The sequence below is a fragment of the Poecilia formosa genome, unplaced genomic scaffold (genome assembly GCF_000485575.1).
Source record: "Poecilia formosa unplaced genomic scaffold, Poecilia_formosa-5.1.2 Scaffold45, whole genome shotgun sequence".
In the NCBI taxonomy this organism is placed as follows: Eukaryota; Metazoa; Chordata; class Actinopteri; order Cyprinodontiformes; family Poeciliidae; genus Poecilia; species Poecilia formosa.
In genome coordinates, this window is record NW_006799984.1 from 1,560,197 (window position 1) to 1,574,270 (window position 14,074).

At 39.5% G+C, this 14,074-nt stretch overlaps 1 protein-coding gene across 2 annotated transcripts in view; it reads right to left on the reverse strand.

Annotated features, from left to right (window-relative positions):
- Positions 1–203: 203 nt before the first annotated feature.
- kirrel1b (kirre like nephrin family adhesion molecule 1b) overlaps positions 204–14,074 on the reverse strand; it is a 99,888-nt gene continuing 86,017 nt past the window's right edge. The window contains exons 11-15 of one of the 2 annotated variants that reach the window (XM_007552027.2): positions 11,958–12,174; positions 10,657–10,764; positions 8,894–9,021; positions 7,725–7,799; positions 204–6,837 (exon numbers count right to left, since the gene is read on the reverse strand). In XM_007552027.2, the coding sequence (XP_007552089.1) occupies positions 6,223–6,837; positions 7,725–7,799; positions 8,894–9,021; positions 10,657–10,764; positions 11,958–12,174 (1,143 nt within the window). In that variant the 3' untranslated portion in view covers positions 204–6,222. Of the gene's footprint in view, positions 6,838–7,724; positions 7,836–8,893; positions 9,022–10,656; positions 10,765–11,957; positions 12,175–14,074 lie in introns of both variants that reach the window. The other variant, XM_007552026.2, reaches the window with a different exon arrangement.

A 14,074-nucleotide genomic window follows, 5' to 3' on the forward strand; every position in this document is an offset into this window, starting at 1 on the left:
AAGCAGAACATCATCTTGTTCCCTCATGCAGAGAGCAGACAGGCTCTGCAGCCAGATGAGCAACAAGCTTTCTGTTCTGACTCCTCACACGTAATCAAAGGCCAAGCGGTTCCTCGTTCAACGTCTGTCCACCATTCAACTAGGGTTTGACTGACAAACAGTAGCAGTTTTAAAACCAATCATGATTTTTTTTTTTTCCCTCCAAGAAATCAATATTATGATTTGGCTCTTTTCCTAAAATTAAAATGAGAGGAAAAAATATCATTAATTTGAAAAGTGCGACATAGATCTCTAAATTAACTAGATTTACAAAAAGCACCTTTAGATAATTCAGCAAACATCAAAATATTTGGTCAAGACGAAATGCGGTTTTAGTGTTAACTAGTGCTAACTGTTAACTAAAACCTGCCTGACCATCTTGGGATGAAGGTTCAATTCTCTATGCAGAGATATGAGATGGTTTATTTGGCTGAACTAATCAGAAATAAAGTCCAGCTATCCTCCTCTGCCAGCAACTTCAAGCATAAGGCATGCCGATGTGAGTCTGTGCAGATAACACAGTACAGCATGACTTTATTTAGCGTTTTCATTGGTAAATTATTAATTTGCATAGCATTTATGTCAAGTTTGGAGCAGCGGTACATGTGTGTTATAAACGTCTATATTGATTAATGTAGCTTACAGATTTAACACATGAAAGAACAACCTTGTGCAAAAACTAAAATAAGTAAATGTATCATTTTCACTTATTGTGGTAATTTTTTTTAAATGTACCCATTTAAAAAAACTCTAGTAGGCTATGTACTTATTTGCAGGATCAGATTTACAGTTTAATCTTTGTAATAGTTTTCTAGACAATGCTTTCAAAGGTTTAGATTTTGTTGCTGTTGTAAAATAATAATTTCCTTTTAGAAATACAGAACTTAGCTGTTCTTACTACACAAAAAGGCTGATAAAATATAAAATTTTAACCCTTAATTTTTTTTTGTAACACATCAAAATATATCAATGTTTTAACCCATCTGGTTAAACTTCTCTTCACCTCAACATGTTTGTTTTATTGTTATCTGCATCACAACCAAACAGTGTTAGTTGTTAGCTGCAGGTATCAGTTTTGTCTCATATTTGAACATAAAATAAAATAAAAAATGATTAAAACTGCAGGACAAGGAAAAGAGCCAAATCATACTGGCTTCTTCTGTTAAAAATTAGGTTTATCATGATGATATATTAAACAAAAACTGTACTTAAAGCAACAACATTTCACTCAAACAACATTTGAGCTGTTAAAAATTACACTTAGGAGGAAAATCTGCATTTTCAGGGTTTTTATCGCTGTGGTCAGGAAAGGTCTCCTTCATACCCGCAGGAGTGACTGGCCAACATATGAAATTATCAGTCAAACCATCATTTCTTCTCTCCACTGACCCAAACATGTTTTTAATGACTTGGATTACATACTGCCCACACACACACACACACACACACACACACACACACATGCACACACACACACATGCATCTTTAAGTTGGACATCGTAAACACGTGTGTCTGTCTGAATCCACCCACACATAAAGACAGGGTCAGAAGAAACACAAACTGCTGCTGCATTTGCATGTCTGCTCAGTTGATGGGTTTTTTTGGCACTCACTGAAAGGTTCACACAGTAAAACTGGATGTCAAGGCTCTGCAGACAGTCTGGGCCAGCCCGGCCCAGCCCAGCCCAGCATGGGCCTGGCCCGGTCCTGGTCTGGGTTGGCCTAGTTGAGACCCACTTCAGGCTATTTCTAGCATGACCGACAAGTTCTTTAGGCCACAGATGTTCAATACCCAACTTTTTTTTGAGTTGATTAATTAGATCAGAACCAACAAAGAATGTGTTTTACAATGTGAAAGACACTTTGGACCGGTCTTTCCTTCAACTGGTGATGTACCACAAAGTAAATACAAAATACTTATACTTATTTGGTTAAAATAAAAATAAATCAGGAAAAGGTTGAAGTGGATATGATGAACTCATGAATATTTATATATTCTATAAAACACACACCAGAAATAGAAGCAAGCCAGAAAGACATACCTACACTGTACTGTGTGATGGTGTGACTAAATGATGGAAATCTGGAAGAAAGCAACAAGAGAAAGGTTTGCGATATTCAGGTGATTTCATTCTCTGTTTTGTCTTTGACATTTGGAAGCTGGCAGATGGCTTTTCATTTGACACATGGCAGCAAGTTTGAAAGAAACCATCAGCACACACTGCAACGAGAAAAACACATGGAAAATAAAAAAAGACACGGAAAAACAACCTAATGAGGTAAAAGTGTCCATATTTCCTTCAAATTCAGCTACGGTTTGATGCTGTTTTCATGTATTAAGACAAACCTGTAGTTATTTTTCCACTGCTGTACCTCTGCATCGGCTGTGTGTGTTTAACATCTTATATGAACTGTAATGTCAACAGACTGTAATGTCACCACAGGTAATAATACCCAAGTACCTGCATGGACTGGCTATGCGTGCCACAGCCTCAGCATCTTCTCTGTCAAATCCACTCATCCTTCCACAAGGTGGTAACAAGATTGCAAGTCAGATGCAAAATACTGCTCAGCTACAACTCTGTAAAACGACTGTAAATAGATTACAGTGAACAGCTCCACGGGGGGTGATAACAGTTTAAAATTTAAAACGCAGCTCCACCTGCCGTTCTACCCCGGCTGACATGGTTTACATCGTGACCTTGGAGCTGCGAGGCTGCCTCTGAGATACAAACCGGCGTGGCTGTGGTTTTCTTTCTCTGCCTTTATAGAAAACAAGAGCTATAAACACATTTTTATAGCCCCTCTGCAGACAATTACCATAATATACCATGAAGGGTTGATGGGGCGACTGATAAATATAAACAGTCAATGATTACTTCTGGAGTGGCTGATAGCCTCTGCAGCCAGGGGTCTTATTTAATGCACAATCATTTTTAACTGCTCCAAAATGCAGAATACAGATACAAGTGAGTGACTCCTTATTGCTTTCTGCGCCTTTTAAATTTACCTGCTCAGTGAAGCATGCAGGATGGGAACTTTTGGAAAGGTATTAAATGAAATATAGAATCTATTCCTGATGGGTGCAATAGAAAGGTTTATTGTCTTCATGTTTGTCCAGAAAAAAAGCAAACTTAATGTGGTGGAAGCTTATAACATGGGGATCGTGATTATTGATGCACTTTTCTTGTATTCCACTAAACAAATTCTTGTCGCCATAAAATGTAACGTTTTGAGTTGGTATGATGATGAAGAGAGCAGTTTAGTCGAATCTCATTGAGCTCCGAGTGCAAACATAAATAACTTCAATCCACTGGGGGAGAGGGGGCTTTTCGGTTAAAAAAAAAAAAAGAAAAAAAAGAAAAATCAATCCGTTTTTCATTTATTTAGTATACAAAAAGCTTAAATGCTTTAATATTAAACCTGAGGGGTTTAATAGCTGATGTTAGAAACTATAATAAGAAATACCTTGATCCGTTTGAGACGACACCGACACCTCACTGAGGTGTAAGAAAATTACAATCCAGAGATTTTTGCTAAGAAATCGGGGTCATGTGAAAAACTTAATTTAAGTACATTTAAGCAGAGAAAAATAATCTCACACTGAGAAATACTAATTTATTTCTAAATCACTGTTTTCAGCTTTTTCCTGAAAACTAAAACTGCATAATTTTTTATGGCGTCTGGGATTATCAAAGTATTTATCCATAAGCTTTTTATTATAATAGTGACATCACATGTAAACACTCCTGAAAATAGGACTAAACCTTCAGACCAAACAATGCTGCATAAGCATCCAAGATTATCTTGTCAACATGTACAATGATGGTAATGAAGGTAAAAGAAGAAAAAAATCTCCACCATAAAGGAAACCTAACTGGCATTTTGTTGTTTTGGAGGCATGCAGGACAGAAATGTTTCTGTTTCTGTCCTACCATCACAAATGTCAAAATGCAGAGTTTGCTAAATGCTAAAGACTAAGTGCTTTGGACATTTTGGCAACCAGTTCGCAGTGGGTCTCATATGAAGGGAAAAACAAATGTGCAGAAAACAACTTCCTCCCACTGTGATGCTGTGGGAATGTTCACTGTCGAAAGGTTGATTTTAAAGTGCATGGCATTATGAATTCTTTGAGATTCCAGGATATTCTGAATAAATATTTGATTTGCTTTGCCAGAAAAATGGAAAATAGATCATCATTGGGTCTTTTAGCAGAATAATGATAAAAAGAACATGACCAAATATCAGAAATGACTCACCAAGTGGAGCAAAGGGAATCCAGGTGATTCCCTCAGTAAATTAGTTATTAGTGCTGCATGTTTTTCTCTCAGGTAATAAATGAACTCAAATTAATAAATGGATTTTTAAAACATTTTCAAACTGAGATTATGCCACAACAATTAAAATATGCCTTTATAATTAGGCTTTTTACATATCTTTACAAGGGGTTCTTTTAACTGTAGAGGGCGCTATATGTTTGAACAGAACAGTTTTCTCCACAGTTTAACATCACTGAGCAAAACTTAGAGGAGGGAGAGGAACTTGCATGATTTATCCCCTCAGAGTTTCAAGTTTCGAGTACCAAGTTCTGCTTTGAAGGCCAGATCTGTTCACCAAAACCTGACATGACACGATGAAAAATCTTAGACATAAGACACCAGCAGAGTTTCTGTTGCAGAGAAAAAAAAACAGCATACTTACAAATAGTACAAAGTACCATATGAGCTAGATAGAACCCTTTCTACCTCACTTTGATATGTTAGACTACACTTAAACCTTCTCGCTGCTTCTCAAGTTACCAGCGCTGCTCCAATCGAGCAGCTGTTCGCTCCAAGCCCGTCGTTTTGAATGTCGTCACCAGCTTTAGAAAAAAGGCAGTCCAGTCAGAAGACAGGAAGTCAAAGAAAGAGTTTCACGCCAAACAAATATATCCGTAGCAGGAATCAACTGGATACTTGTTATTTCGAGGTGAAGCTCTTTAAGTTTTCTATGTTAAGCCTACAACATTAAAAACCGTTTTCATTTTAAAGGAACTCGGACCGTTTCCGACCGTAACGCCGCGTTACACGTTAAAAAGTGAGCGTCACCCAAAATGCTGAACCTTTGGTCCACAACTCCTTATAAAAATATTATAAAATGTTTCTGAATGCCGTTGGTTTTTTTTGTTTGTTTTTTTCATATGCTTCAGTATAAATATGGAAAAAAATCTATTCTACTGTGCAAGTGAGAGAAACAAATATTTTTTTTTTAACACTTGAAGATGGGGGAGGTATCTTTTTGCACAAATTGCAGAAATGTATAGAATGAAAAGGCGCTCCCACCACACCTTATTTCACAAACACTATCTATAGCATCGACTTTAGGTGAAATATTAGGTATAGAAATGGATGATGATGACAGAAACACAATACGAGGAGGAGAAGGAGCAAAGAGACGCTTGCTACTGCTCCGTTTGTCTTGTACAGCATCCTGTCACCCGGAGCACCTCATTGTCCACGATTTGAAAAAGAAAAGACACCATTTAATTCTTTTTGTGTGTGTTGGCACATAGGAACTGGCAATGTTTTCACCAGACGAACTGTCCCACTCAAATCAAGGTAGATCTTGTAAGAAAAAAGCCATTAAGCAAGTTTTAATGAAAAGTGCCAGCTATATTCATAGTCCAAGCTGCCCCTTTGATGCATTTTCTTTTTTAAAGAAATGTGGTTGTATGTCTGGATTTGTGTTCAGCAATGTAAGTCAGAAAATGTAAAAAGTGTGGCTTGCTGAGAGGTTTGCTGTTTATATATTTATACAAGAAATATAACTTTAAAATGGCCCAAATTTCACATTATTTACAGAGAAACAGGAGGGTGTGATGGGAGGTCGTCCAAGTTGGCAAAGTGCTCTTCTTGTTCTTCTTTTCATCTCCTGATTGTGAATCTCGCTTTTGCTTCTGTTGATGGGTAACCGCAGCAGGCCTGCGTGAATCAGGGTGAAGATCACTCTGCATGTATTGCTTCTTTCCTAAATGTTGGGGTGTCACACTGTTAAAAAAATAAAAAATAAAAAAGGTTTTCCATGCGGTGACTGCAATGGAGAACGGATTGTTGAAGATCCACGCACAGAACGGGAGGATTTACACGGGATGTGAAAACACTGCTGATGCCGAAAGCAAATCCAGGAAAGCGCCTCGGCGTTTCCTCACACGTGAGTCTGCATTCGCTGCGTGTGTCTGTGGGAATAGTCAGACGGAGGGGACGAGTACGAGAAGCGGGTGGAGCTCCCGTACTTTGCCAAGCCTGTTTCAGGACTTTGCTGTCCCGTTCCCGGGCCCGACCCGGTCCCCTGTCCTGTCGGGTACATCTCATAGGCCGGCCCTTCCTCTATGGTGGGAGCGAAGCCCATGCGGTAGCTGGGATACTGGGAGGGATATCCGTAGCTGTCGTATGGCAGTTGGGTTGAGCTGTCCAGCAGGCCACAGTCTCCTCCGGGGTAATCTCCGGGTGACGGGAGAGCAGGATTTGGAGGAGCTTCCTGCCTCTGTGCCGCCCTAGAGAAGGTGTTGAATTGGGCGTAGGTAGCGTGGGACATCCTGGAGGGCGGGCGAGGGTCGTAGCAGCCTGCCCTGGAGCCTGGCACCGCGCTGGGAGGAACCGCACCGCTGACCGCAGCTGAAGGTCCGCCGGATGTGGCTCCGCCTGGCCCGGTGTTTGGGTTTGGGGGCCGAAACTCTCCCTGGTAGTGGACAACACGGGACTGGGGTCGCGCCTCGTCGTGGGTGGTGGCTCGGACGTTGTAATAGCCGTTAGTTGGATCCTAGAAAAAAAAATATATCAGTCGTAAGAAACAGAAACGTTTCAGACATCTGGAAAAAGCAAATCTATTCATTTTGTTGGTGACTGCATGATGTTTTCATGGTGTAAAGCTCTTTGAACCGCCTTGTTGAGCTATAAAAATACATTTTATATGACTTCCCATACATTTTAGGTTCAGTACATCTGATTCCAGTTGATGTCTGATTAACAGGCTTTTGCTGAACAGCAATCAAATGAATCAAGAAAAAATTAGTATGTTTGTTTGAATGTTTTAATGAAGCAATGGAACATAATTTTTAATGTTTTCATATAATTTTAGAGAAGTAACTGTAGAATGTCATACAGACACAAACTCTCTAGATACAGTTTTATGTCATAATCTTTATTTTGCCGTTTCTGGAGAATGTCCTGGTCCACAGATGTTCAGATAGTCACACATACTGCTTCTGCATAGACCACAAAGGGAAAACGTTCATAAAATTTCCAAGAAACTAAATATTTATTCATATTAAGCTTAGCTTAGAATACTAAAGGAAAAGCAATGATGTACTCGACTGCAGAATCATTTTTGGCTTTAAATATTTAAGAGCTATTTTGAGAAAAGCCTTTCTATGAAACAAACACGTTAAGATAAGGGGATTTTGTTTCCCAGCACAGTTTAAAAAGTCATGATAAATAAAAGTTTTGTTGTTGCAAACAGGAACCTTTCGACGGGTTTTGAAAATGCTGTGCTGCAGGAAAAACAAGACCTTACAGGAACTGGGAGATGAACTTGACCACAAAGCTCATGCAACATGCAGGAAATGATGCCAAAGATGCTGCAGATAATTGTTTTCCTGAAAACCTCCGGAGTCAGCACATGAAAACCCCTTCGCTGACTCATCTCACCTTGAGCTCGTACTCCTCCCGCGTGTCGCTCTCGCTCCTGATCTCCTGCTTCAGGTCCATGTCGTCTTTGAATGGCTGAGTGGAGGGAGAGAGGGAAACAGAGGGCAAAAACTAAACCATCAAACAACGAAACACACACACGGAAAGAGGGAGGGTGAAGAAAGGAAAGGAAGAGGACGACAGGGAGGGAAGAGGAAAACAGAGTTTCAGCTTTTTCATCCCAAGAGAGTGAAAGACGAGAAGCGGTTAGAGTAGTGGGGAGAATAAACGCTTCTGGGCCGCGGTTCGAAACCGTCTCAAAGGGGCGACGCCGATTAGATTCTCCGGTTCATCCACGGATTTTCTAAAAGGAGCACAATGTTAAAGTGAGTGTGTATCTTTGATTGAATGGGTGCATGTTGGTCTTTTATGTCTTCATGGGAACTTTAGTCGGCACGACAGCATATATGATGACATGAAACAGTAACAGAAGTATATATTTTCAGACTTTTATTGATACAAAACGTGAAGCCATGAATTTTCCTTCCACTTCCCGATTATGCAGAACCTTGCAGTAGTAACATCTCATAGAAATACATTAAAGTTTGTTTATTTATTATTAGTGTGAATATTAGTATGCAATTTTAGTTATTTTTTTGAATGGGGGTTGTATGTTTTCAACAGAATACTTATCCTTGTGTGACATTTAAGATTATTTCTGCTTTCAGTTTTTCCTTGGTGTGTGCGTGTGTGTGTGTGTGTGTGTGTGTGTGTGTGTGCGTTTGTTTGTAATACCTTGTGGGGACGATTTTCCTGACATACTACGTTGTGGGGACCGGAGCCTGGTCCCCACAAGGGGAAACCCTGTTTTTGGGTCAGGGGTCAGAGTTAGGACTAAGGTGTGAATTGATTTTTGGTTAGGGTTAGGGTTAGGTATGTGATGGTTGGGGTTAGGAAAAGGGTAAAGGTGGTTTAGGCTGTAGAAATGAATGGAAGTCAATGGAAAGTCCCCACAAAGATAGCCACGCAAACATGTGTGTGAGCGCGTGCGTGTGTGTGTGTGTGTGTGTGTGTGTGTGAGCCCCTCCTGCCTTGTCGCCCCGACTGTCTGTGTATTTGTACATTTAAGGCCAATGACCCGTACGCCTCCTCTCCGCCGCCCCCGGTGACTCAGATGGGAGTCTACTTACGGAGTACATGGCCTTGACCATTCTGGTTGCTGTGGAGACGTTGGCTGCCTCCTCCTCCAGGCTGTGGGTCTCTTTGTTGACTGTTTCTACCTTGATGTCTGGTTTACCGAGTGTGACACCTCGGCGACCTGGGAAAAAAAATGTTTCACAATATGGTGCAATGAAAAAGAAGTAATACAACCCAAAACTGAATCATATTTATTTTGGAAAATTTCTGTTAAAATGCATCAAAATTCTTAACTATGAAAAAAATTTACTTAGACACAACAGTTAAAGCTGCAGTATGTAACTTTTATATACATTTTTTTTTTTTTACATATTTTATTGGCATCTGTGAAAAAAATCGAGCTCCTCCGCCCCAGTGCTTCCAGTGCTAACTGGAAACAGCCAATCAGACCCAGGAGGAGGGTCTTAGCGCTGTCAATCATCCACTCCACTCCACATGGCTGCCTGCTATGCTGCAGCATCTTCCTGAGTCTGTTGTGAATGCTAATGCTGGTTAGCATGCCCATTTATAACAGCGTTTTGTTTCTCCATCATTAGCACATTGAGCAGTGAGTACATCAGGTTGATTGACAGCACTAAGCCCCTCCTCCTGGCTCTGATTGGTCATTTTTGGTCAGATGACGATAGCAGTTCATGGAGGAAGTGGAGGAGATCGATCTTTTCACAGATTATCTGTCTCATGTTACACTGTCAGAATATGTTGACAGTTTTAACAAATATGCAAAAAACTTCTTAAAGTTACATACTACAGCTTTAAATACATGGATATGACATGGTTTGTTTATGGAAATGGAAGTAGGTTTGAACAAAATGGCAAATACTGGATCTAGGGCCACTCAAAAAAAAAACACAGGCTGAAATGGAATATTTCTATTCCGAATTATACGTTTTCTTTGCTAAATACAAACTAATCATCACATTTTGTTGAAAAAAATCTCCATGGCTTTAATATTGTTTCGTTATTTTTGAAGAACTGCACTTTACAAGTCTACACAAGTGAACACTCAGTGTTTGCCAACATGAGCAACTCCCTTCCGCTGCCAGAAACCTTAAAAGAAAAGATTCCCATCTGTGAAGTCTCGCGCTCCATCGCAGACAACAAACAGGAGACTGTTTATCTGCAGAGACGACAATGTTTGTTTGAGTTTCTCTTTCTGAACGATATCTCTTCTGTAGCCGTGTTTATCAGCTCTGAACCAGAGTATGTACTTTTATCCCCTTAAAATCCCTCTGGGGACTCTGCCAGTCACCTTCAACGTCTTTTCCTGTTTCTTTATTTCCGGTGAAGCAGCTCGAAATTAAACATCTGAAAGCCACAACAGGGCTTTTAGATCTCTGGTTTGACGAAGCGTGGTGTGTGCTCATAATTACTAATTGGATTGCCGCTGGCTATAGAAATAACGCATATAGAAATTCATGATTTAAATGCCATTCACCTTTAAAGGCTTTTGTTTCAGAGCTCTTATTTATGTTGCCACTTTATCCTGGGTGTGCAAGAGGCAAGAGAATATCAAGCAAGTCAATGTCAGCAAAAGGAAATGAAAACATAAAGTGGGCGATTTAAGGCCGATTGCCATATAGCATGAATATTCATTAATCTCATTTGAATAAAATGCTGTGCTGCTGGCATATGTCATTAACTTCGTGTAACATAAAAATGACAGAGCAGGGATTGTTGATGAAAGAAAGACTAACAGGCAGAGTAAGTGTGAGCATGTCCATAAACAAACATAAAAAAAACACAGTTTTCAACTCACTGCCTTTGCGTTGGCGGTAGAAGAAGAAGGCGAGTGCCAGCAGAATCACAAGCAGCAGAATGGAGGAGCCCACTGTACTAGCGGCGATAATTCCCACTGGAACAATATCTGAAACGAACACAAGCAGAAGAAGGTCGGGGGTTGAGGGACAGCTGCGGCTTCGCTGCTGCACAAAAACTTAACGAGGATGCTGCTCAGTTTTAAGGGAAAATCCTTTTTTGTGTCCTCGCTCAAAGCCGAATCTCTGAGGGCTGGTTATGTTGATAAGGCGCGCTCGTCAGACAAGGGGATGAAAACGCTTTCAGTGGACGTGTGTAAAGAAAAAATCCAAAACTCTGTCGCTCTCAGAGATGTTTTGGTAGATTTTCTAAAGCCTGTGGAATGCAGCGGCGCAGAGAATAAGAGCAGGATCAGACTGACAGAGCATGGAGAAACCATTTTCTCCAATATAATGTAAGATCTGAGATTTCATAACAAAACAGCCACCAAGAAAAGACGAGGAACACGCAGTGGTCCGTCTGAGTCACACAACTTCATCTGTTTCAAAAGGGAACTGGTTAAAACTAAAGTTTTTTTTATTTTCTTCATCACATCAGTTTTGGCTCAGTCTTAATCTTTGATAAAAACAGAAAAGTCAACAAATCTCTGATGGAACATTTTAATATTCTGTCAACGTTTTCTATCCAACATTGATAGAATATTAGAGTGGAACTAGTCTACTTTAATTTGAACTCACGTTTTTGTGCAATTATGATCAAATATTATGAACAATTAGATTTTCAATGCCAGTATTTGTTTCTACCTAATGTAAAATACTTTAAAACTAGGTTGTATATTTTATGTCCAAGTCTTTTGTCTTTTTTAATGCCACCACATGTAATCTCAGTTATTGCAGCCAGGTGTGCACACATCTCAAAATTGTGCAAAGGGTTCATAGTGGACATTTAAATGCCTACAAACAAAATCAAACATCAACCTCAGGATTTAGAGCCCTCTTATGATAATCTCAAATTTACCAGTTAAAAACAGATTGAATTTTGAGTGCATGTAAGAGAAAGTGGCAGAAAACTGAGGTAAAATTCTGCAGATTGCTAGAAAACATTCTGGTGCAGATATGAAACTCAAAACCAAAACACACAAGTACTAAGCATGCAGTGCTAAAGTAGTAACAGATACAGGGAAATCAAGTTTTTAAAAAATTCTGGGATACAGCTACATTCAGTGAATCGTGGACACCCTGATGATTGAAAAGAGGTTTTAATTCTGTTTATGTAAGCAAGCACTGTTAGGATCCAGCATACCTTTCTCCTCCAGGGTAATGATCATGGTTCCAGGTCCAAATGAGTTCCAGGCGGTGCAGTTGTACGGAGAGTGAAAGTCAGACTCCATGACGTTGTTGATGGTCAGGGTGGAGAGGACGGCGCCACCTTGGGACTGGGGTTTGCTCTGCTCCACCGTGTACCGCTCCATCAGAGTGCCTTTTTCCTTCTCCCAAACATTCTCCTTCCACGCCCAAACCTGTGGAAAACAAAACCAAACCAACTTCAGACTGGGACACAAAAACATCTACAGTTTGAACACAGCTCCTTCGAAGAGGATAACAATAATGCTAATTTCACTTCATCCCAGAATTGATGACTACAAAAAAAAAAAAAAAATCACATCTAGAAAGACATGGTCAAGAATAAATATTAAAAAACTGGTTATGTTGGTGTTGATGAAGGTTAATTGCACCTAATTCTCATGTTGCAAATTTAGGAAGTGGAAAGGGAATGAATTCCTCATGAAGGAATCAGAAGATAACACGCTGCAGCAGGTGTACATGGGTGTTAAAATCTCAAGCAGGTTTTGCCACTTAAAATGTGCCAGGGAGGAATTTCCAGCATATTAAATATGGAGCACTACAACATCAAATATGCATCCAGCCATATTTTAGGCTTATGTTCCTTTTAAATGATGTTGGAAAAAAAATAAAAAATGACTCATTGAGTTACAAATCCAAAATCCCGCCAATATTTCGCTTTTATTTCTTGACAGTTTTATCTAATGCGTCCTTTTGTCTGTCTGTCTTGCCGACTCCTCTAAATCTCTCTTTCTAACAATAATTATGTTGCATCGCTTCTGTCTGGGTCTGTTTTGTTTGTTTTTTTTTGCTGTTTCTGAGTCTGTCATTGCCTCATTGCACACGTGCACAAGCACGCACACAGCACCGCACTCCATATTTTATGAGTCCCCGTGTCTCTGCATTAAGCCTGGACTATGATGTCGTATCGCATTATACGCTCTGGGCTCGCTGGCAGTGCAGCAGGGGGCTGAATCGCTCTAAAAGCTCTGATTTCTGTCACGTCGGCACTGCACAATTGGATAATTGACGCTGAAAGGTACAAAATTTTACTCTCCCTCAATCCCTCTTCCTCTGATTTCAATTTATTGCTCCCCCACAGCCCTCTTCACTCATTCTAGACGTCAAACTGAAATAATGGATTTATTCTTTTTTCCCTTTGTTGCTTCTTTTTGTTACGGCTAAAGATTCCTCTATTTTTCCTCTCGAAGGTTTCAATAACATATTACACTGCCAGGATCTTATAAAACATTCAGTTCAGAATAAATTGTAGTTTTATCGAGCATTGCTTCCAGTGATTTCCAGGAAAAGGTAGAAATGAAAAAACAAAAACAAAAAAAAACCCTGGCTTAATCCATTTTATTCTGAAAAATTGAAGGGAAAACTTAATTACAAATTTCCGAGAAGCCAATGTGAGAGGCACTCCTTTCAATCATACACAAGTACAAAGACACACTTTGTGTAATACATCAAAATTAAACAATAAATACTTACGTAATGTTGCTTGAAATTTGAGGGATTTCCAACTAAAGTTACACCTGAGCTACTTTCAGAACCTTACTGGATTTATTTTGGGATTTTAAGTAACAGAAAAACATGTTTTCCTAACAAATGAAAGCTAAAACTGTGGCTTGTATTTGTATTCAACTCATTTAATTAGATACCACAAAATAAAACCTGAACAACTTGTTGCTTTGAGATGTTACTTCTTAGGGAAAGTAAAGACTTCTCCTGTGTGTAATTTGATCTCAGTATAAATCCTTCCCCTCCCTGAAGGCCTCAGAGGTTTGTTTGAGAAGATTAGTGAGTAAATTTGGAGAAGTTCAGGCTGTATAAACAGTTTTTTCAAGGAGTTTTATTTCCTATTACCCTCACAAAACTTCTACCGGAAGCATTCACATTAATTATTGGAAGTAGGCACAGAATATTTGACGCATTGCCAGCTGTTTAGAAGAACACAACACATCTATTCATCATTTATCTATACCTCTTAATCCATGCAGCCTCATCCGACATACTGAGTTGAGAAAAATGTGACAACCTGGATCACAATTAATCTATTTTTTATGAGTAGTC